Raw genomic sequence first — 23327 nt, forward strand, 5'->3', positions numbered from 1 at the left:
GGGTTTTTACACCGGTAACTCACTGAGCCCTTCTCGTAGCTCCCACCCCAGATGGAAGTGCGCCTCCGGCCTGGCCAATAGGTCTCTGGATCCTTCTTTGTGACTGAGAACCAGTTCAGCTGGAGAGCCTCTCATTCGTAAAAACATGGTCACAAGTATCCCAAGCCCTGAGAATCACACCCTTTCTTTAAAAAATAGATTTTAGAGGGAAACAATGAGAATCAGGATTGGCTGCATCCTGTACATCCCCTATTGGGGATTGACGGATTCATAGGTTGCCGCCCAATCACAGGCCAGTCTCTGCTAGCCAGGCTGTTAGACCTCTTCCCCGTCCTACTAGAAATGGCTGCTCTTGGCCTGGCCCCACCGAGGGGCCCTCATTGGAAGCACACCAGCATCGCCCGACAACTTGCTAGGAATTCTTAAATAAATCTGACTCATCGGGGGACTTGGGTTTGACCAACCACCAGTGCTAACCACGGTTTGAGAACCTCAGGTCAGTTCTCAATACAAAACAGTGAGTGCACATCCACTCAGGAGCTCTTGGCTGTCCTAGTCGGTGGTGGGTGGACAGGTTCTCTAAGGCTGTAAAGAGCTGGTCAGGGATGCCAAGAACTCTAAAACTCTGCACCTAAAAATGTCAACTGTAGCCCTTCTGGGAAGCAGCTCATTAAAGGATTACCAAGCGGAGAACTAGCTGAAGTCGCAGAGGCAGACTTAACTTCTGTATTTTTTTCTGTAGCCCCTCATCCCCCAGCCTTTTATCTTATCAGTATCCTTTCCCAGACCCAGATAAACAATTAATACATGCAACAGGCAGACACAGGGATATTTTTATGGATTTTTAATGACAGAAACAAAAAATATCTAAAACCGCAGCTTCTGGAAGAACCACTTGTTCTTGCCGGTCTTGTACCTGGTGGGAAAACAAGGACACCGATGAAGAGGGAGACACACTTCCCTTTACGGGACTGAGCAACACCACACCCACCACCCAAGCCCAACTCACCTCTCTTCAAACTTGACTTTGGCCTCCCGCCGGGCCTTGCGTTTCAGAGCAGGGTCTCTGAAAACGTCCTTGTTGACAACGGTCTTGTCCAGGGGGATGTCCACGGAGTACCTGGGGACAGCGGCGGGGAGTTGGACGGAGTCACCCCAGCCCTCCGAGGACAGTAGGTACCAGGCTCTGCCTCCACAGGGAAAACCACCAAAAGCTGTCCCAGAGCGCTGACGAGAGGCTTTGGAAATCTCTAACTCATTTACATAAATTTAAGCCACTGGAAAACTTCACATTTCACCGTCTATTTTCCCAACTTCTTATGTCCTAGCTATGAACCATCACTGTATTAGAATTAAAAAATATATATATTTTATTGATTTACAGAGAGGGAGAGTCAGAAACATTGATGAGAAATATCAATCAGCTGCCTCCTGCATATCCCCCATTGGGGATGTGCCCGCAACCAAGTACATGCCCTCAACCAGAATCGAACCCGGGATCCTTGAGTCTGAAGGCCAATGCTCTATCCACTGAGCCACACCGGTCAGGGCTGTATTAGAACTTTACTTTGGTTCCTAGTGGGTGGCTAGCTTTCTATTTAGAGCCATTGTATTTAGTACTGTTCAAGTTCTGCCTATGCAGGGCGCCACCGTGATGACAATGCAAGAGCTGGGAAATCTCACAGCTTTCCCGCACACAGCAAAGGGCTCTGCTCTCTTAGGCCAGCACATTAAGGGTGAACAAGTCCCAAGTAACGAACTTTAAGGCACATGCTGCTGGGTTTGGCAACTCTTGTTCAGGTCTCTTTCAAACCTTGAGTTCCTTTATAACCCTCGTACCAGGATAGGAGATGCGCTGAACAATACTGCGAAAGGCAGGAGACAAAGGGCCTGGCAGTCCAGTGAGACTTTCATCGCCTATAATAACTGTGTGTGAAATTGGAACAGCGGAGGAGGTGGGCAGGCCAGACCCCATGCCTGTGTTTACTGTGAATGGAAACAAATCTTTACTCGACATTTTAGAATTTTCATGTAAGAAAGACAAAGAGCCAGCTTGGAGACTTTAAATTAGGCTTGGTAAACCGAGGGAAACCACCAAAGGATATGACATGGAAATGGTCCCAAGATGTATGAAAGGGGCAAACCACAGCCACTTTGTGGCAAATTGAAAATATCGTCTTCCGCAAATGGCTGCAAGGTTGCCTCCTTATTCAGCAAGGCATAAAGGGTGAAAAGAAACGTAAAAAGTCACTTTTATTCCCATTCTTGAAATGCTCACCTTGTGGGCATGAGGTGATTGTAGTTATAAACTTTCACGAAGGACTTGATCTTTGACCTCTTGGCAATTTTCTTCTTGCCCATGGCAGCTGTCACTTTTCGGGGGTAGCGGTCAATTCCAGCCACCAGAGCATGGCTGTAGGGGCGGTCCGAGGTGCCATCGTCAATGTTCTAAATGAGCAAGGTTTACATTTGGTGTCAACTTAAAGCCCACCTAGGCCCCGTGGCAGAGGCAGGCATCTACAGAAAGATCATCTCCATCCCACCGTCTTACAGAGAAAAGCCACAAAAAGCAGACACACTAAGTGCTATGCCAAATGCTCATAGTAGTAAGGGTTAGGGGGCATTCATGCCCACCAGGAAGAAGTTGGGCTCCTGGGAAGTTAAGAGGTTTTAAAATGAGAACAGTTATCATTTATGAATGAAGTCTTTGTGACCTGCCAAGCACTGGTTCTTAGGAGTAGAGGCAGGCAGCCTAACTCCAGCCTCAAGAAGGTGGGGGGAGGGGAACCAGGAGTTCCAGTGTCCCCCCGAACAGCTCAAGGCAGTGCTATATGAGGTCAGACTTAGGGACATTTCAAGAAGCTAAAAGATGTGGGCACAAGGCGAACAGTGAAAGGCTGCAATACGCTAAACGACCGTTTTTGCTAGAAACAATTCCTCCTTTTACAGAATCCCAGTTGCAGCACTTACTAGCTGCTTGACCTCAGGTCAATTACCGACCATCTCTAAGCCTTAGCAGTAGGAATAATAATCCTCTACGGTTACTGCAAGGATTGGGCACGAAAACATCTGTAAGGCAGTGTATCAGTCAGCAAACAAGGGTTCAATAAGCGCTGGCCATTGTTGTTATTATTATTATTATTATTATTATTATCTAAAGCCTCTTTGGTAGAGGGCGCGTTCTGTGCTAGGTGCCCAGTCAACTTGTTTTTTCATTTTCCTCTTCCAAAAGCCCTCATGCATTCACCCACAGCCCTACACGCAATGCTCAATGGCTCATGCCCCAAACTAGTTCGTGAATTCCAAGCTTGAGCTCCTCCGAAACCGGCCCCATACGGGGAAACACGGGCGTACAGGCTCGCGAGGATGGTACCTTTACGATGACGGCTTTGCGTCCGGAGTAGCGTCCGGCCAGGACCAGCACCACCTTCCCGGGTTTCATAAACTTGCCCATTTCTGCGGAGAGGAACAAGGGACCCGTCAGAAATTCGCAAGCCCAGGCTGCGGGCTCTCGGAACTTCAGGCTGCGTTTACTATCGTCCTGGCCCAGGCCGCCCACGGGCCCTGATCACGGGACAGAATCCGCTACGAAGCCGCCAGAGACAGAGGAATGGAAGGTGCTCGCAGCCACCCCACAACTCGACCCCCAGGCCGCGGATGGCGGTGGATTGGAAGAACCTGCCCAAGGCTCTACTCACCGAACGCAGCCACTCGGGCCCAGAGCAGAAAAGAAAGAACAGCACTTCCGCTAACCTTTCACCCCGGAGGTGGGTGATATCACTTCCGGTACCGCCCCTTCCGTCTCGTCCCGCCTCCTGCGAGGCCCTGGCGGAAGAAGCTTCTGTGGGGAAAGCAGGGCCTGGCTGCTTATTTATTCAAATCAAACTTTATTAGTATATCCCGCAGAAGAAAAGAGCCAGGGAGTGCCGTCTATCGCCTACCCATGGAAGAGCAAGGAAGGCTTGTATGCTCCAGCCTGTCGTAGTTCCTTTCTCTGACGCTAGGAGGGGACACAGTTTGAAATTTACTTTTTTTTGCCTTGGAATAGTCAGGGAGCAAAATAAAACTTTTATTTTTTATTTTTTTAATGTCCACTGTGTGAACTGCTATTGATCGTAAGGAAGGGGAGACGAACATGAATCAAACAAGGATACTTGCCCCCGACATTGAGAGTGTCGTGATGTCACAGACATTGCAAACTAGGCAGTGAAGGAAGTGAAAGACAATGATGGTGATAGCAGCTGTTTACTTTTTGCTAAATCGAATTAATCTATTTACGTATATTACCTCAGTTGAGGCTCATACCAATACTAGGAGATAAGTATTATTATTTCCCTTCTGCAGTTGAAGAAACTGTATCTTAGAGAAATTAATTTGCCCCAAGTCCACAGCTAGTAAGTGGTGGAGCTGGGACGCAGACTCTAGCAGTCCCGAGCCTGTACTGTTTACCCTGTCACTATACGGAGCACCAACTCTGTGCTAGGCAGTTTAGGTAAGTCCACAGCCTTTTTAATTCTCAATTCTGCATCTTGGCTATTTTCTTCCCATGTAGACATGAGGAAACAGATTCAGAGAGGATGTTACCTGAGATGGGATTCAAATTTAGGTTTGAATTCAAGTCTAGTTGGCTCTCAAACGGAATTATTTTCTTCACTTATTGAAGTTTTAAAAAATACATATATATTTTTCTTGATTTTAGAGAGGAAGGGAGAGGAGGAATCATTCATAGGCTGCCTCCTGCATGCCCTCTCCGGGGGATCAAGCCTGCAACCCTGGCATGCGCCCTGACTGGTTATCGATCAGTGTGTGATTTGGTTCATAGGTTGATGCTCAATCACTGAGCCACACCCAGCAATGCTGGAGAAATGTTTTTAGATGGTTCTTTGGGTGTCTTCCAAGTCCAAAAGAAAGAGAAACCGTCTTACAGTTTTTGCTTATCGGAACACTGAAAAATTTATAGGATTGGTCTTGGGCAAGATGTTGGGCAAATCAGGGTTTCATCAATTTTTGAGGTTTTCCAGGGACCAATTTTTTCCCGCAGGTCTTAGGACCCCATTCTAATGGTTTATTCCCCTAACTATGTACTTATATTTCTATATTCAACCAGAATGTTTCCTGCTTTAACTTGGAATATGGCATTTTAGTGTTGGGACCTCAGAGATCTACTCTGGCCTCTAAAAAATGACAGTTCTGCCGAAACCGGTTTGGCTCAGTGGATAGAGCATTGGCCTGCAGACTGAAAGGTCCCAGGTTCGATTCCGGTCAAGGGCATGTATGTTGGTTGCGGGCACATCTCCAGTAGTGGGTGTGCAAGAGGCAGCTGATCAATGATTCTCTCTTATCGATGTTTCTAACTCTCTATCACACTCTCTCTCTGTATAAAAAAATCAATAAAAATATATTTTAAAAAAATGACAGTTCTTACAGCAGCAAAGTTCACAGAGCAAGGTCTCCTCATTTCCAATCCAGTGTTCTTCCCACTATAATACATTACCCTATCCATTTTTACTTCCATGGTCTTCTCCCAACCTCATCTGCTTCTGCCTCTTTTGCTGTTGCTCCCTTGGAAAATAGAAACCTAACCCTAAGATTTTATAATTGCCTGGACTCTTTTCACAAACACTCTCCCAATTAAATTACTAACTAGCCGAGACCGGTTTGGCTCAATGGATAGAGCGTCGGCTTGGGGACTGAAGGGACCCGGGTTCGATTCCGGTCAAGGGCATGTACCTTGGTTGCGGGCACATCTCCAGTAGGGGGTGTGCAAGAGGCAGCTGATCGATGACTCTCTCTCATCGATGTTTCTAGCTCTCTATCTCTCTCCCTTCCTCTCTATACAAAATCAATAAAATATATAAAAAATAAAAATAAAAATAAATTACTAACTAAACCCTGTGAATTTTGCCTTATGTCTTTTAAGTCTTTTTTTCTATCCTTTTCCACCTGCTCCCTAAATGATCCAGCCCCAGTTCTTTTTCTTCTCCAGTCCCTCTTCAAAATTTTGTATGGGTCAGAATTGGTTGGGGTGCTATTAAAGATACATCTCCAACTCAAAATTCAGGTCTGGAGTGGAGCCCTATGATGTATAGATCTTGAGAAATTTCTCTAAATACAACTCTCAAGTCTACCACTTGTCTGCTTGATATACTTTGTTGGCTCTTTGTATCTAAGTTTGAACTCTCACTCCTTCCCTTCAACATAATTTCCTGACTCCTCCATATACTTCCTGTACCACTGGCGTTCCATCCAGCTCAACTACTCAAAGTCCAACCTCTTATGATCCCTGGTACCTTGGTTTCGGGCACATCCCCAGTAGGGGGTGTGCAAGAGGCAGGTGATCGATGATTCTCTCTCATCGAGTTTCTCTCTATCCCTCTCTCTCTGTAAAAAAATCAATAAAATATATATATATATATATAAAATATTTCCTCAGCATCTAGCCTAGTCCAGGCAGTTGGTAGGCACTCAATAATGAATAGAGAACCTTAGAAATCTTTGCAACAAACCTTGTACTTTCATTGGATACATACCCATGGCCATTTCATTCTATACTTAAAAAAAAAACACATAAAAAAACATATATATATATATATATATATATATATATATATATATATATATATAATTTCATTGATTTTTTACAGAGAAGAGAGAGGGATAGGGAGTTAGAAACATCGATGAGAGAGAAACATCGATCAGCTGCCTCTTGCACACCCCCACTGGGGATGTGCCTCCAACCAAGGTACATGCCCTTGACCGGAATTGAACCCGGGACCTTTCAGTCTGCAGGCCGATGCTCTATCCACTGAGCCAAACCGGTTTCGGCTGATTCTATACTTTAGACCTGGGCTGACTGTTCCTCCTCTCCTCCCACATCCTGACTGCCTCACCCTAAACCAGGGGCAGAACTGTCCTCAGATATAATGCAGATAACAGTGACTAGATCATCTGACTGCTGGATTGTTGATGGGATTATCTCTCTCTACACATCTTGGTTTTATGAACTCAGCAGAGCAATGGCTATCTGTCAATCTCCCTGCAGCCTGTCCTTTGGCAGCTGAAATTTCTGGCAGGTATATGGGAAATACCTTCTCTTCCCTGAAGTGATGGTAGAGGGGGCTGGAAAAAGACAAGAAGAACAGAAGATCTAGAAGCCACAAGATACAATGAGGTAACATGATAAGAGTACAGACTATAGGATATGGATTCAGGCAACTCAAGTTCAAATCCCATGAACCAAGAGGTCTCTGGATGGATTCCCAGTCAGGGCACATGACCAAGTTACAGGCTAGAACCCCAGTAGGGGCATGCAAGAGGCGGCCGATTAATGATTCTTTCCCATCATTGATGTTTCTCTTTAAAATTTAAAAAATTAGGATTAACACAAACAAAAATATTTCCCACAAAGCCTTAATACAAAGTAGTTTTTGAGGATTAGAGAAAGATAATACTGGTGTGATACAGAGCTATGCCATATGACTACAGCAGTTATTACCCACCCTAAATAATATCCAAGTAGGTTTAAAAGTGCCAATTCCAAAAGTGGCAGGTGTGGTGACATCTGCTGTGGGGATGTGACTGCTGGCCTGGTGAGATGGGATGATAAAGCCAAGGGCACTTTTTAGCGAATTTATTTACGGAGATGAAAACTACCATCAAACTGTGTTGATCCAGGGCAGAGGTTAGAGAAGAGGGAGAAAGGCCAGGACCAGACACAGCTTGAGGAAATGGCCTGGATCAGATAATGCCCAGATGGACTTATAAATCAATGCCAAGGGCTCTGAGGTCCTTACAGAGAATCTACACAAAATACTATTTTTTATTAGCAACCACAGATATATCATTTTCCACAACATTATACATTTATTCTGCTTTACACAGGAAAACTAATTCTAATGAATTTTCAACAATACATCTTAAATAATATATTGCTGGAAAAATTAAGTTAAAATGCACTATGTAATAGTGCAGACATAAAGTGCAGCTGCCAATTTAATACATGAAACAATGCTGAATCAGTAGTGTTGGGAACTCATTTGGTTTTCTAGAAAGTGATACAATTTGCCCATCTGTGGTCAGTCCTGGAGTAGTATGCAGGCTGAATGACATAGAACTAAAAAGGCTAAAATACTGAGGACCAAACTGGGCGGCTCTAGAGTCAATTTTATAATGAAGTGTTCAACAGCAATCTATCTTTACTGAACAAGGTGCTGGGGTAGGGCCAGCGCACTATCATCAAAAGGCATCCTTGATGTTCTTGAGCTGGCGCACGGCCAGGTCGACAGGGAGGCTGAACTTGAGGCTGCTGAGGCGACTGAGCAGGTTGAGGGCACTCTCAAAGCCTGTGTGTGCCATGTAGCTCCAGGGCTGGTAGTGGCGCTCGATGAGTGATGCCGACTTGCAGATAAGGTTCACCCAGGACACGAGACGCTGCTCGTTCAGTGCCATGCACACCAAGGCCTTCAATTCTGAGTCCGCACTGCGCTTAAAAGGGTCATGCTCTGTCAGCACCATATGGATGGCCGTCAGCAGACTCTGTTTGGGAGTCATAGCAGTGCCTCCCATCACTGGCAGGGCAAAGGACTGGGAGAGCTTCCGGGCTGGGGAGTCCACGTAAGCGCGGCCATTCTTCGCATGGTAGTACTTTACAAAGAGCTCCCAGGGATGCATGGCCTCGGGGGCCGAGGAGAAGGCTGGCAGCAAACAGGCAATGGGGGCCATGACGAGGCTCATCCCCGGTGACGGGGCATACAGTCCATGGGCCAGCAGGTCCCTCATGGCCACGGTCAGCTCCTTCCGCACAGCTGTGGTCAGCTCGTCCTTGCCCCCCAGAGAGAGGTCCTGGAGGTTGGCAGAGGTGATGACGTGGCCGTAAGGCTGTTGCCTTAGGGCTAGCTGCTTCACTCTGTCTACTGACACCTCCAGCCTCTTCAGTAAGGGAGAGTAGTCCCTGTCAGCCTGGCCCGTTGGCCACAGGGTTTGTGGGATGTGGCCTGTGGCACAACCAAACTGGCTAACAGCAAAGATCTGGAGCACTGCCAGTGCTCGCCGCATCAGGTGCAGCCCCGTCTCCCGCACTTTCTTCACGTCTTCCGCCTTCGCTGTTTGGAAAACCCAACACTCATCAGTTAGGGCCACAATAGCACAGAAGTACATTCAGTAAGTCACAAGTTGAGATCAAGTATTGCTTTGCTTTTGAGCTACATACAGGTCCCACATGAAGCCAAGAGCCACCAAGGATGTCACTGGACTTCCTTTTTTTGAGTTAATAACAGCTATATTGAAATATAATTCACATATCATGCAATTCACCTATTTAAAGTGTACACTTCAGTGTCTTTTTTAGTATACTCAGAGAGTTGTATATCCATCATCCCCAAAATAAACCCTGTACCATTAGCATTTCCCATTACCCTTCTTCCCAACCTCATAAGCCCTCAGCAACTACTGATCTATTTTCTGTCTCTATAGATTTGCCTAATCTGGGAGCTGTACTTACGTTTGCTGTTTCTTGGAGGCAGTCTGCTGCTGCCAGTTCTGGTGGAGCCATTCCCTGTCTTCCCACCGGCCTTGCACTCACAGTGTCCATTATCCGTCTGCAGTGGGTTTCCCACTTCATCTACAATCAGAAGTTATGGAGAGAAGATACTTTTTTAGCCCCTGATGGCAGATTTTCATAGGAAGAAAATTTACTAGTGCCTACTACATGACAAGACTTACAAATATATCTTACTTAATTGCATAAAACAGTGACTCGTATATAGTAGTTGGCTCAAAAAATATTTGCTGAGTGAAGAAAGAATGAATCATGTTATGGGTGAGGAGAGTGGGACTAGAGAGGTTAGGAACCTGCTCAAGGACATGAAGCCAGTGAATGGCAGAGTGAGATTTTAGCTATCTGCTTACTCACCATGCTAGCTCCCTTACTAAGGGATCAAACCCCTTAAAGAGTACATCAAGACTAGCACCTTTATAAAATAAAAAAAAATTAACAACAACAACAAAAAAAGACTGGCACCTTTAGGTATTAGTATTTATATATAATTATCACAACATCTGTCCTTGCCACTCTGACCTTGGATGAAGTCGATAAACATCTCGAGATCTCGGATCTGAGTTTTCAGCTGCTCAACCAACTGTTCTTTCACTCGGGCTGGATTTACAATCTGAGCCACAGCTGCATCAACACGTTGCCGAAGCTCTTCAGTAGACAGTGAACTGATGTCCTCATTCAGGTTCATGTCCAGTTTCTTTATTAATTCATCTATGATCACCTATCAAGACCACAAGCAATGAACACACCCTTTGGAGTTTTCAGGGAGAAGGTTAGGAAGAAAGATAATTTTTACTGGTATACCTCCTACCCTTAAATAGAAATCAAAGGCACAAAGAACGGTCAAATTCGTGAGAGAAATGGTGTAATTGCTTATTAGGTAAGAATAGACTTTTACTTCTCTGGGAGTAACAAGAACCTTTGGTTCCTGTCTGACAGAAATGGCTCTTCTAATTACAAATGTTCTACTGGGCCAGGCAACTTTCACTTAGGTGACTAACAGTATGAATAATCCAAAGTGGCTGATGATCCAAAAATCCTCATTCTTAGCTTCCCCCAATGTCTCCAAGAGAATACTGGTTTCTCTCAGTTTCTAGTCCTTCTCAACCCTTCTTGTTCTACTCTAAGTTACTAAAGAAAAATCTTTACAAAACATTAAGTTATATTACAGCCAAAATATCCTACTGACAACATAGGAACAATCAAATCTTGGTAATGCAACTCCAACCCAGGCAGAGAAATAGGCACATCAAAAGGACAGACAAACATGTAGGGGACGCTGTAGCTGTATTTCTACTAGCTGATTTACCTGCCTACCCAGAAGTTGTTTAAATAAATACAGCATTAAAGTCAGTTTGGATTCCTGGTATATTATCAACTAATTATGGGGGGGAAAGCTAGTTTACATAGTATGATCTGCTCAAATAGAACTATTTTAATGACCAAATGAAAGAGTTACTGTTATTACTACTACTATCTATACTAATAAAAGCCTAGGTGGCTCTCACATCCTTGTGCAACACCCTCACGTCATCACAAGATGGCCGCCACAAGATGGCCAGCAGGGCAGGGCAGTTGGGGGTGATCAGGCCAGCAGGGGAGCAGTTAGGCGTCAATCAGATTGGCAGGGGAGTGGTTAGGAGCTAGCAGTCCTGGATTGTGAGAGGGATGTCCAGCAGTCGGACATCCCCTGAGGGGTTCCAGACTGGAGAGGGTGCAGGCTGGGCTGAGGGACACTCCCACTATCCTGTACACGAATTTCATACACAGAGCCTCTAGTTATTAATAATAATCAACAACAACAACAAAAAAAAGGTAGAGTTCAATCATCATATTATAAAGCTTTGGAACTCGTGTTTCCTTGTGTGAATAAGGACTGTAATAGTAAAATAGTAAAATTTCCCTTTGATTTGGGCTAGCAAAGGGATTCTCAGTAAGGCCCAGGACAAACAAGCTGGGAGAGAATAAATGTTGGAAAGAATCAACACTGGAAGGAACAGTGTTTAGGTAGTGGTGGCATCTACTTACCCGCTGTCTTTCCAAGACCACAGACTGTGGTAAGGAATCATAATTGCCCTCTTGATAGGCAAACGTTTCCAGATCATCTAGCTGGGTTTTGAGCTGCAGTATCAGTTCCTTCTGTTTCTCCCTTTGGGTTTCCAGACGTTCCCGTTTATTCTGTTCACTCTAAGATGAGAAAATACTTAGGTTTGTTTCATAAGAAAAGGAAAATTCAGGGCACATCAAGAATTCTCTCAAACCAATAACGACTAGCAAAATATAAGACATTTCTAAATAATCCAAATGAAATACAGAATTTATAAGATAGGCTCAAAAATAAGAATAATTATTTCATACAGGGAAATTTCTTAAATGTTTTTTTCTTTAAGAAAATATTTGTCTCTCATTGGAAATAGGATATGAATACAATGGGCCTTTTGTTAAGATTGCTTTTCTCTCTCTCTCAAAAGTCTAGTTAGGAGTGAGACACCTTATCTTAGCCAAGACAGCCTCCCAGGAATTAGCCATGCCATCTCCCACAGCCAATTACCACAGAACAACTCCTGAATATTTTCTGCAGAGAATCTGGAGGTAAGGGTGTAGAGAAAGGCTTTACAACTCATAACCAGTTTTTTTAAGATTTAAAGTCCATTCAATGTTTTATAGACATCTACAAAACCAAAAGAATAAAAGCAGATCTGGGGCAATAAAGAATCCAAAGCCAAGTAATGGGGGCTGGGAAGGTAATAGTGTTTATTTATTTATTTATTTATTTTTAAAGATATATTTTATTGATTTTTTACAGAGAGGAAGGGAGAGGGATAGAGAGTTAGAAACATCGATCAGCTGCCTCCTGCACCCCATACTGGGGATGTGCCAGCAACCAAGGTACATGACCTTGACTGGAATTGAACCTGGGACCCTTCAGTCCCCAGGCCGACACTCTATCCACTGAGTCAAACCAGATAGGGCGGTAATAGTGTTTTGTTTTGTTTTTTAAAAAGAATGTTTGGTAAGTTTCTCTGAGCAATGATTCCCTTTCCCACTGTTGGCCACCAGGTAGTTTCCGAATTGAAATGATTATAATCCCTTCAAGGTGGCAAAATCTTGCCAATGTGTACATACTCAAACACTGGTTTTCCCAGTTTACAAAACAAAGCAAACCCAGCACATTATGCAGGGATAAGACTGCATTTCAAACTAGAAGTCTATAGGATATTAAATTTAACCTTAAAATGGTACTTACCAAGCCCTCCAGAAGTAAGGTGTGAGGGAGGACAAATGAAAAGCAAGTTAACTTTTGTTCAAGTTATTGAAAAAGCAATGCTCTTGCTTTCCCTTTATTCAACATGAAAGCAAGTCTTTTCTCAGGATACTCCCTCTGCAATCCTTCCTGAGTGTTTTCTTAGAATCCTTTTTCTCTTCCAGTCTTCGTGCAGGTTTAAGCTGTCCTTTAAAAGGTTTCCTTGATCTTCCCAGGCAGAATTGATCATTCCTTCCACCGTAATTTGTATACACTTCTACTCTAGCTCATGCCACATTGTAATTATTTGTTTAGGATTCTGTCTCCCCAAGTCTATGAGCTCCTTACAGGCAAGGCCTAGCACAGTGCCTAGCACAGGGTAAACTCGCAATACACATTGGTTTTATGTTATTGAATCACATACAGAATGGCATATTCCAAACACAATAGTCACCCCCTATCCGCAGTTTTGCCTTCTGTGATTTCAGTTACCTGCAGTTAACCAAGGTCCAAAAGTATTAAATAGAAAATTCCAGAAATAAGTCTATGGCCATACCACCCTGAACGCGCCCGATCTTGTCTGATCTCGGAAGCTAAGCAGGGTCGGGCCTGGTTAGTACTTGGATGGGAGAAAATTCCAGAAATAAGCCAATTCAAAAGTTTTAAACTGTGTACTCTTCCGAGTAGCATTATGAAATCCTGAGCCTGAATCTTCCTCTGTCCAGAGCAGGGGTCCTCAAACTTTTTAAAGTGGGGGCCAGATCACGGTCCCTCAGAGAGCTGGAGGGCCGGACTATATGAACTACTAATTCCTACTGTAACACCTCGGCTGTGCTCACTGCCCAAAAAACCCGGCGGGCCGGATCAGACTCCTCTGCGGGCCGCATGTGGCCCGCGGGCTGTAGTTTGAAGACGCCTGGTCAGAGTATCTAGGTATCCATGCTGTATCTCCTAACCACCCATCAGTCACTTAGAAATCATTTTGGTTATTTGGACTGTTGCAGTATCACAGTGCTTGTATTCAGGTAATCCTTTCTTTACTTACTACAGGCCCAAAGTCATTCACAAAACTTTTATTACAGTATATTGTCATAATTGTTCTATTTCACTAGTAGTTATTGCTGTTAATCTCTTATTGTGCCTAATTGATAAATTCAACCTTATCATAGGTATGTATATATAGGAAAAAACAATATGTATTTTCAGTATTATCTGAGGTATCAGGCATCCACTGAGGGTCTTCAAACATATTTCCCTTGGACTAGTGTAATGAACTCGGACTAGAAGTCTAATCAGCTCAAGGAGCACAACCAGGTAAACTTTGTGTTTTCACTGTACCCCAACTTTATGGAAACAAAGAAGAAAGAAACCAGCTATAAATCATGAGAATGTTGAACTTTGCCATAATAGTTCTAGAATGTTATTTATTGGAGTGTGAGCAAACAAATTTAAACAAGGAGCTCTGGTGCAAGGCAGGAAATAACAGATAATTTCCAGTGTGAAGTGAGATAAAATACTGGTTTGAAAAAATCAGGAACTGCTAAGTCAGTCAGTCATTTGGTTCACACATATCCCTCACTACCTGCTCTTGTATCAATATTTGTACACAGATCAAAGCTGTTAATTAGGTACTTTTGAACACTACATTTTTCCCCCTCCAAAGTTGTTCTCTGTTTTTGAAAGCAAAAATGAACAACCAAAAGAGCAAATCCACAGAGAACCTTTGGTGCTCCTCACATCTGATCAGGGCCTGCCCACAGTGATTCTTTCCATCCTTTCTATTCCCTAAGAGTCTGGTAATTTGGCGTGGCTGCTCCTTGTCTGTGCAAGGAGCTGTGGGTTATTTGGAGAGAAGGGTGGAACAGTAAACACAGGATTGCATTAGAAACAATCCAGGTGAAAATAATTCAATATCTGTTACTGATAAATCTTCTTGGTTAAAACCAATTTAAGTGGGAAGAAAGCACCTGTGGGTTGTAGCTTTAAGAATAAAAAGGTGGGCCCTAACCGGTTTGGTTCAGTGAATATAGCCTTGGCCTGCTGACACAAGAGTCCCAGGTTCGATTCCGGTCAAGGGCATGTACCTTGGTTGCGGGCATATCCCCAGTAGGGGGTGTGCAAGAGGCAGCTGATTGATGTTTCTCTCTCATCAATGTTTCTAACTCTCTCTCTCTCTCTGTAAAACACACACACACACACACACACACACACACACATAAAGAATAAAAAGGTAGTAGCCATAGCTGGTTTGGCTCAGTGAATATAGCCTTGGCCTGCTGACTGAAGAGTCCAGTTTCAATTCCAGCCCAGGGCACCTGCTCGAGGTTGTGGGTTCGACCCCCAGTAGGGGCGTGCAGGAGGCAGCCATTGAATGATTCCCTCTCTCTTTTTTTTTTTTTTTTTTAAATATATTTTTATTGATTTTGTACAGAGAGGAAGGGAGAGAGATAGAGAGTTAGAAACATCGATGAGAGAGAGTCATCGATCAGTTGCCTCTTGCACACCCCCCACTGGGGACATGCCCGCAACCAAGTTACATGCCCTTGACCAGAATCGAACCCGGGTCCCTTCAGTCCCCAAGCCGACGCTCTATCCATTGAGCTAAACCGGTCCCGGCTGATTCCCTCTCTTCATTGATGTTTCTATCTCTCTCCTTTCCTCTATGGAATCAATAATATATATGAAGAAAAGACAGTGAGTCTCTTTAACACCTCTCTACAACTGCGCATTTCCAGGGATTCAAAGGCTGTAAGGGAACGTTCCTTGGTGTGGTACACAGACTCTCATGACTTCTTGAGGTAGGCTAACCGAATCTTGTCAGTTACCAATGGAATCCCATTAGCCTATCTAGTTATTAAGCAGGATGGGGAAGGAGTTTTTAAAATACCAGCATTAGAAAATTCATGTAATCAGGAGTTGTGTTCCTTTTGATGACTAAGATACCCTGTTGTTCACCAAAGCTCTCACTCAGACAAAGAGTCTCAAGATGAGAGGTTCTCTGGATTCCAGGAAACCACGGACAGAGAGTAGATCTAATTTCCCACGATTTCCAATTCACTTGCTCTTCACCCGCCAATTTCCCCCATCCCCAGGGTCGGGGCACTCTACCAGCAAATGCGCCAGGTGTTGGATAAGGTGACTGCAAGGTGAGCGGAAGTAGCACGGCTTTGGCTGGCTGCTCTGTAGCCCTCTCCAGACTCTCTTCGCCCACAGCTCCTTCGCCCTTCAGGCCATCACACCTTCGGTGGGCACCTCTCACCACAGGTTCCCAGGCCTTCCTGTCCTCCTGTCCACACACCTGTCCCAAGCTTCATGTCTCGGACGCGCGTACTCACCATGACAGGTCGGCTTCTCGCCACTGCTACCTCCATCCCCGTCCGCATCGTCACCCACCCACCCAAGCCCTCCTAGTCCCCTTCCCCTCGGGGCCCGGCCCCCGCTGCTCACCTGGTCCTCGCCCCGCAGCCGGGGCCGGTCCCCCGGCAGCCCGTCGCCCTCGTCGCAGGCGGCGTCCTCGGGCTCCCCGTAGCCCAGGACGTGCGGGCAGCCGCGGAAGGCGAAGTCCTCGAGCTCGCGCAGGAGGCGCTGCTGCTCGGCCGGCGCCCCGCGCACCACCTGGCGCAGGCGGAACTGCACCTGCGCGAAGTGCGAGGACAGCGCGAGCAGCGCCGAGTCCAGCCGCCGCCGCTCGGCCCGCAGCCGCCGCAGCGTCCGGCCCGGAGAGTCGGGCGGGGAGCCCGGGGCCGCGCCGGGGTCCTCGGCAGCCGCCTCCTCCGAGAACGCAGTCGCCCCGGGCCCGGCCTCGGCCACCGCGCCCACCGGGGCCCAGCGCACCGCCTCGCACGGCGGCAGCGACTCCTCTTCCTCCTCCTCTTCCTCCTTCGCCTTCTTTGGTCCCGCGGCCGCCACCACCGTTACCGGCTCTGCGGCTACTTCGACGGCCGCCATCTTGCCGGAAGAGCCGCCGCCGCACGTCAGCGGCGCTCCCTGGTTGCCATGGCTACGACGCACGGGCTGGGAAACCCGAGGGGCGGCAGGTGGGCGGGGCTTAGGCGACGCCGAGTGGGTCTCGGGGGGCGGGCCTTCCCCCGGGGATTTAGTTCGGACCTATGCTTTATTTTTATTTTTATTGAGCGCCTTTTATGAATCTGGCACCGGATGTACTAAGCGTCGGAGGAACAGGTGAATGGAGCGGAGGACGAGCCGTTCCGTGTGTGTGTCTAGGGTCGTGTGGCCCTTATCCTGGTCCCAGTCTCTTCCCAAATGTGTCATCTCTGGAGACCCGGAGCTGTGCAGGGCTGCAGGGGGTAGGCTTTCCCCGCGTCCCCCCGAGTGCGGCTCCCTTGTCAGGCCGCGATCCTCCTGCCTCTGAAACCTGCCACCCACCGACCATATAAGGAGAGGCAGCTGCTGGGGCGTCGCCAGCATCTAAAGATAGCGACCCCGGATCGGACTCCCGACGCCGCTGGGCTGCGGGAGCCGCCATGGCACGGTGAGTGTTTCCGGCCGCCCTTTCTTTCCCCTTTAGATTTATGGGCCCCACATTCTCCTGGGGGGCGCTGCAGGTTCTGCGAGGTCCTATGGGAACTCCAGGCCCCAGGTCTCTGTAATTTCCATGGCCTCCATAACTCCCCAGCTTTCACGCTCACACTATTTTGGATTCTCCCCCCAGATTCACCCTCGCCTCACCCTCACCACAGACACCCGTTTGCATCCCTCCCATGGCACCTCCTCCTGTCTCATGTAGCTCCATTTTTGTCAGGGCTGTAGCGTCAACTATCCCTGTATGCCCCCCTTCTCCTGTCTTTCCCAAATGCTCCCAGTCTTCCCTCTCCCAGCCTTGCGAAGCCCCACCTCCACTCCTCTTCAGGCAGCACGCGCGGACCCTGTGGTACGACAGGCCCAGGTACGTGTTCATGGAGTTTTGTGTTGAGGACAGCACCGATGTCCGCGTGCTCTTAGAAGACCACCACATTGTGTTCAGGTAACGGCCTCCCGTAGGTTGAGTCTGGCTTCCTGGGAACCTTTCCCTCCTCTCATTGCCTCCACACTCAGCCTCTTCAGCTGCTTTGTCTCCTCAGCTGCAAGAATGCCGACGGAGTGGAGATGTACAATGAGATTGAGTTCTATGCCAAGGTGAACTCCAAGGTAAGGGTGGGTGGGACAGTCAGGTTGGGGTGGGAAGGCTGCCTGGGACATGGGAGATTCACTCTACGCCTCAGACTCTGGAAGAATGAGGCTCTCCCTGTGGCAGGACTCCCAGGATAAGCGCTCTGGCCGCTCCATTACTTGCTTCGTGAGGAAATGGAAGGAGAAAGTGGCCTGGCCTCGGCTCACCAAGGAGGATATCAAGGTAGGGAGTGGCCTGGTCTTTCTCCTGTGCTCTCTGTCTCTGTACCAGAGCAGGCACTCATACTAGCTCTGGGAATCACCCTGCCTCCTTTCCCACCAACTGGCAGTCACTCACCAATCCTGCCTATTTGACTACGTGGATAGGATTGAATCCATTATTTCATATCTACCTAATCCAGGCTTCATCCGTCACTGGGTGAGATTTGTTGTGTATTTTCAGCCCCACCCCCAATCTGTTTATAGCATCTCTCCCATTATGATCTGTCTAAAACACATATTTGAGCCCTGGTGAGTGTGAGTGTTGTACCATGCACCAAAAGGTTGCAGGTTCTATTTTCTGTCTTGATTCCCCGTAGGGTGCATGCAAGAAGCAGCCAATCAATGCAATCAATGACTCTCTCTCTCTCTCTCTCTCTCTCTCTCTCTCTCTCTCTCCCCCTCCCCCTCTCCCTCTCCCTCTCCCTCTCCCTCTCCTTTTCCCTAAAATCAATAAAGACATATTAAAAAATAAATAAAACACATTTGACCTTGTCACTCCCCTAGTTAAGACCCTCCAATGGCTTCTTTCTCCTAAAGATTGTAATTTGGCCACTTATTGGTTGGATCTGGCTCTCAGATTTGAGCAGTCTTCACAGTGTTAAAAATTATTTCCATTGCCTACTGATATTTAGAAGTTTTAAAAAATATATATTTTATTGATTTTTCACAGAATGGAAGGGAGAGGGACAGAGAGCTAGAAACATCGACCAGCTGCCTCCTGCACACACCCCACTGGGGATGTGTCTGAAACCAAGGTACATGCCCCTGATCGGAATTGAACCTGGGACCTTTCAGTCCACAGGCCGACGCTCCATCCACTGAGCCAAACCGGTTTCGGCTGATATTTTAGAAGTTTTGACTAGTTGGTGACATATAAAAATGTGGTGAATTCACCTACAAATCCAGATTAGCTTCTCTCAAAAAATGGTGATTTTGGTTGCACTTGTCTAAAATTCCCAACTGCCTAGATTTGGAGCTTTCCCACCCCTTTTTAATTTTTTTTTTTTTTATTGACTTTAGGGAGAGGAAGGGAGAGAGAGAGATAGAAATATTAATGATGAGAGAGAATCATTGATTGGCTGCCCCCTTATGTGCCCTGACTGGGAATCGAACCATGATCTCCTGGTTTATAGGTTGATGTTCAACCACTGAGCAACACCAGCTGGGTTTCACTTGCCTCTTGATGGCTGGGACTATGTATTAAATATTTTTATAATTCTAGTGCCAAGTCTCAGAGTCTCACCCATAGTATCTGTTCAATAAATATCTGCTAAATGAATTAGTAAATAATTGGGACACGGGCCTTGAAGGGCTGTCCCTATCTTTCTTGGTTGATTCTATGATACTTTATGACACAGTTTATATTTCCATATGTGTTATCTTCCCAGTCAATCTGCTCTTGGAGGGCAGAATTTCTATACTTTTCCATACCCTAAGCATTGTGTTTAATGGGCTCTTGGGAAGTCTTTATGGATGATGTGGCAGCTTGGAGATGGGGCTAAAGGGGGCTGTTGGAAGACTACTCCCTTTGACCTTCCCCAAGCATGCTCCTGTGCACACAACCATACTTTTCTGTGCACTTCTGCTGCCCTCTTGGCCCATGACTCTCCGCGCTTCCTCTTTCAGCCAGTGTGGTTGTCTGTGGACTTTGATAACTGGAGAGACTGGGAAGGGGATGAAGAGGTGGAGCTGGCTCAGGTGGAACATTATGCAGAGGTAATGTCATTTTCTGCCCATCTGGATCATTCTCTGAGTCTCTGCACACATTTCTCTGGAGAATTGTCATCAGAGCTAAGCAGAGATATATGAGCTCCTTAGGCTGGCTGCTCATTGGTGCTGATATTCTTTATGTATTTTGTGTAATGTTTATTTAGTAGGGATGGGAAAAGTGAATATTCTATTTGTAGAGTAGAGCCTGTGCTCTGAAGAAATTTGGTAGAATCTTTTCCTACTTTTCTGTAATTTTGTGTGTGTGTGTGTGTGTTCTTGAACCAGATAACTTTATGGGAAGCTCAAACTAAGCAGTATAAGATTCAAATTTAAAAAGTTACTATTTTCACCCTGGTGAGTGTTTCTAAATGGTTATAGCAGTGGTCGGCAAACTCATTAGTCAGCAGAGCCAAATAGCAACAGTACAACGATTGAAATTCATTTTGAGAGCCGAAAACTGACTTCTGCATATGGCCCACAAAGTTTCAATCGCACTGTATATGCGTGCCCGCATGTGATATTTTATGGAAGAGCCACACTCAAGGGGCCAAAGAGCCACAGTTTGCGACCACTGGGTTAGAGCATTCGCCCAAGCAGGAAAGGGTAGAAGGTTTGATTCCTAGATTGCAGGTTGGGGCGAGTGCATGCGGGAGGCAACCAGTCGATTTCTCCCTCTCTTCCTCCCTCTCTCTGAAAAGTGATGGGAAAAATATCCTTATTGAGGATAAGCAAAAAATAAAAATAAATCACTATTTCCCAATAAATTATTTGGTTTCAGAATTTCAGTACTAGTTATTCAAGTTACAAAAACACTAGCAGACCCTGACCTGGATTAGTAAGGAGGGTGCTCTGTGTGTTTTTAAAGTTTTTTTTTTAAAAGGGGGTCAATGTACTTTTCTCCAATTCATGCCACTGATGTGTTGGGGGCCTTACCAGCTGGACCATTCTCCTGTGGCCCGTTAGTATGCAGGTTGCCATTCTCTCCTGTGACTACTTTTCTCTCCCCTCTAGCTTTTGCAGAAGGTCAGCACCAAGAGACCTCCCCCTGCCATGGACGATCTGGATGTAAGTAAAGCCTGCCCCTCAACTCTTCCGTTTCCTTTTTGCTCTTAAAGATAAGATACAATACTAGAAAGCTCCTTTCTTGGTTCCTAGCACATAGCACTTCTCAGTGCATGTTAGCCAAATTTGATTATTATTATTATTTTTTTTTAGCCAAATTTGAATTTGACAAAGAAGAGTGAATGTTCTTCTCTAGGCTTAAGAAAACCCCAGTAAGTGCTCTCCTTCATGGGAGCACACCCGTACCTTTCCCACCCCCTTCCCAGGCATGTTATCTTACCTTTCTCTCTTTCTCCTAAGCTTCAAGGGCCCTTCTTTGCCTCTGTAACTTTTTTCTTAATCCCATTTCTTCTATGGCTAACTTCTCTTACCGCTGTGGCTTTCTAAATAAACTTTTGCTTAAAAGAAAACACAAAAAAACAAAACACCAAACCCAGCAAGACCCTCTTCACTTCTGTCTCTCCCTCTGCTTCTCCATCCTAGAGCAGTGCTGGCCCTGTTGACTATCCTTACAGCTGTAAGGAGCAGTAGCATTAATTGAAATTCTGAAACTAAATGATACATGGCACCTGTTTATTCAGTACTAGTGGTTTATTCAGTACTAGTGGTTTATTATTCCAAAGTTTAAATCCTTCCATAGTAACCTCCCAAGAACTTGTGTGACTCAGAAAATCACAAAGGAAAACTTGGAGTGAGCGGTGTTTGTGAACACAAATGTTCACTCTTTCCTTAGTCTGCAGGTAACTTTTGTCTTTTTCTTTTTTTCTAGGATGATTCTGACAGTGCCGAGGCAACAAGTAGTTAACTTCTGCCCGGTAGACCTGTGGAGGAGGCTGTGGCTGTCTGCCAGTCATTCTGACAAGCTAGGGCCTGGGCCTTTGTCCAGCTGTTTGGCTGAGCACCAAGGTCCTCTGGGATCTCAGATCTATCCTTGAAGCTCTTCATTGTCCTCCTTCATGCTTTCTTTCTTTTCCCTAGCTGCTACATCAGATGGCAGAATAGCAGAGGAGTAGACTGGTGCGACTGCTGACTTCCTACCAACTAGCTATAATCTCTGTATTTGGGCCACTCATCAAGCTTTCTAGTATGTGTGTCTATGGTAGAGCAACATCCAAAGAAGTAGCATATGGATTATAATAAATCTCTAGGAACTGGTCGATCTCTTTCGTGCTTGTACTTCTTCCTCCTGGAGGCAAGCCTCTTCTCCCTCTATAGTTCCTCTTCAGGGGAGGAGTAGGTGTTAGAGATCCTGGCCCTCATCACTGAGGTTAAAAGAAGAAATCTGTTGGTACCTGTCCCCCGCCCTCGGGGAAAAGCAGCGTGTCCTCCAGCACCACCTGGAAGCCACTCAGCACTTCCTTTTTGCCTTTGCTCCCTTCAGTCTGCAGCTCCGCGGGGCGGCACGAGAGCACGGTGGTGAACTGAACAGAGAGGGACGGAAGAACAAATGGAATCTAGCTCGGCTCGCCCTCTCCCCGCAGCGCCCCATCTGCTTGCCCAGCGGCCGCACCTCCCGGGCATAGCTGTCGCGCTGACACCGGAACGCCATCGCCGCCGTGGTCCCCGGAGGCTGTAACCAGGCTAGGGGACTTCCCCATGCACAGATCTGTGCTCTGATTTCTCAGAGCAGAAACCAGCCTTTCACTATATGGCGAATACTGCCACTCTTAGAATCAGCCAGAAACCTACCTCAGCTTCCTGCACACTCCAGAAATCTCTCTATACTTTTAAAGCTGACATTAGTTCTTAAACTAAAAACAAAAACAAAACAATTGCTAATACATAGTTATATTTGTATTATGTTCTACAGTTTACTATTAGCTCATTAAATAATTAGGTATTTTCTTCATAGGTCATCAATCGGGTAACAATAAGGGGCAAAGTTGTGACTTGAATTTGTATAGCATGTCCTCTTATCCACATTTCTGAAAACCAACAACAACAAAAAATGGACATCAAAACTCATTTTGACAGCAAAACATGACCTAAACTGATGTGAGGCTGTTTATAATGTTTATTCCATTTAGTATATTTATTTCTCAGCATAAATATTAATGAGTTTGATTACCTGATGTTGCTCTTGAGTTCCAAATGGAGCGTGTTAGGTAACAACACACAGCGTATCCTCTCCATTACTGCCTCAAATCTGAAAGATCCTAAATTCTGAAACATCTGGAGTCTTCAGGTTTTTTATTAGCTGATTGGAAAGAGCAGAAGGCAAGTTAATTCTAATTTTTAAGCGGTTAAAGTCTTAAGGCACTGTCCAGCACTAGTCACATGTGGTTAATACTTGAAATATGGGTAATCCGAACTGAGATGTGAGTGTAAAATACACACCGATAATTTTACACGGGGGGAAAACCCTAA

General features: G+C 45.8%; 3 protein-coding genes across 6 annotated transcripts; 1 reads left to right on the forward strand and 2 right to left on the reverse strand.

The window, feature by feature from the left end:
• Positions 1–527: 527 nt before the first annotated feature.
• On the reverse strand, positions 528–16796 carry RUNDC1 (RUN domain containing 1). Of its 2 annotated transcripts, XR_006742486.1 has the most exons (7): positions 16245–16796; positions 11582–11740; positions 10076–10274; positions 9500–9619; positions 8184–9101; positions 4415–4421; positions 528–532 (listed from the first exon to the last, which is right to left on the reverse strand). XR_006742486.1 is itself a non-coding variant. In XM_036451221.2 (5 exons), exons 1-5 carry the CDS (start codon positions 16743–16745, stop codon positions 8236–8238), a joined length of 1845 nt encoding a protein of 614 aa, XP_036307114.1. In that variant the 5' UTR covers positions 16746–16796; the 3' UTR covers positions 7802–8235. The 2 variants fall into 2 exon arrangements, 1 of the variants encoding a protein (XP_036307114.1); XM_036451221.2 differs by lacking the exons at positions 528–532; positions 4415–4421 and having other exon boundaries at positions 7802–9101.
• On the reverse strand, positions 838–3827 carry RPL27 (ribosomal protein L27). 2 transcript variants are annotated; one of them, XM_036451274.2, is made up of 5 exons: positions 3699–3827; positions 3374–3456; positions 2279–2448; positions 1010–1120; positions 838–916 (listed from the first exon to the last, which is right to left on the reverse strand). In XM_036451274.2, the coding sequence occupies exons 2-5, from the start codon at positions 3452–3454 to the stop codon at positions 868–870; spliced, it is 411 nt and encodes a 136-aa protein (XP_036307167.1). In that variant the 5' UTR covers positions 3455–3456; positions 3699–3827; the 3' UTR covers positions 838–867. The 2 variants fall into 2 exon arrangements, with proteins under 2 accessions (XP_036307167.1, XP_045442197.1); XM_045586241.1 differs by having other exon boundaries at positions 1010–1186.
• A 55-nt stretch (positions 16797–16851) lies between the features above and the next one.
• On the forward strand, positions 16852–22116 carry PTGES3L (prostaglandin E synthase 3 like). Of its 2 annotated transcripts, none has more exons than XM_036451272.2 (7): positions 16852–17289; positions 17668–17781; positions 17879–17945; positions 18052–18150; positions 19815–19904; positions 20910–20963; positions 21730–22116. In XM_036451272.2, the coding sequence occupies exons 1-7, from the start codon at positions 17282–17284 to the stop codon at positions 21763–21765; spliced, it is 468 nt and encodes a 155-aa protein (XP_036307165.1). In that variant the 5' UTR covers positions 16852–17281; the 3' UTR covers positions 21766–22116. The 2 variants fall into 2 exon arrangements, with proteins under 2 accessions (XP_036307165.1, XP_036307166.1); XM_036451273.2 differs by having other exon boundaries at positions 16853–17289; positions 17621–17781.
• Positions 22117–23327: the final 1211 nt, after the last annotated feature.

This window comes from Pipistrellus kuhlii, unplaced genomic scaffold, assembly GCF_014108245.1.
Source record: "Pipistrellus kuhlii isolate mPipKuh1 unplaced genomic scaffold, mPipKuh1.p scaffold_m20_p_22, whole genome shotgun sequence".
NCBI lineage: Eukaryota > Metazoa > Chordata > Mammalia > Chiroptera > Vespertilionidae > Pipistrellus > Pipistrellus kuhlii.

Excerpts from the sequence above, each read along its gene's own strand:
- PTGES3L (XM_036451272.2), top strand. Across the intron at positions 17,782-17,878 it reads GACCACCACATTGTGTTCAG|CTGCAAGAATGCCGACGGAG; the intron begins GTAACGGCCTCC and ends TTGTCTCCTCAG. Across the intron at positions 20,964-21,729 it reads CTGCCATGGACGATCTGGAT|GATGATTCTGACAGTGCCGA; the intron begins GTAAGTAAAGCC and ends CTTTTTTTCTAG.
- RPL27 (XM_045586241.1), bottom strand. The coding sequence starts at position 3,454 with ATGGGCAAGTTTATGAAACCCGGGAAGGTGGTGCTGGTCCTGGCCGGA. Across the intron at positions 2,449-3,373 it reads GCAAAGCCGTCATCGTAAAG|AACATTGACGATGGCACCTC; the intron begins GTACCATCCTCG and ends TTGCTCATTTAG. Across the intron at positions 1,187-2,278 it reads AATCACCTCATGCCCACAAG|AGCCTGGTACCTACTGTCCT; the intron begins GTGAGCATTTCA and ends CTGTGGAGGCAG.
- RUNDC1 (XM_036451221.2), bottom strand. The coding sequence starts at position 16,745 with ATGGCGGCCGTCGAAGTAGCCGCAGAGCCGGTAACGGTGGTGGCGGCC. Across the intron at positions 10,275-11,581 it reads TGGTCTTGGAAAGACAGCGG|GTGATCATAGATGAATTAAT; the intron begins GTAAGTAGATGC and ends TGGTCTTGATAG. Across the intron at positions 9,102-9,499 it reads GCCTCCAAGAAACAGCAAAC|CGAAGGCGGAAGACGTGAAG; the intron begins GTAAGTACAGCT and ends TTTTCCAAACAG.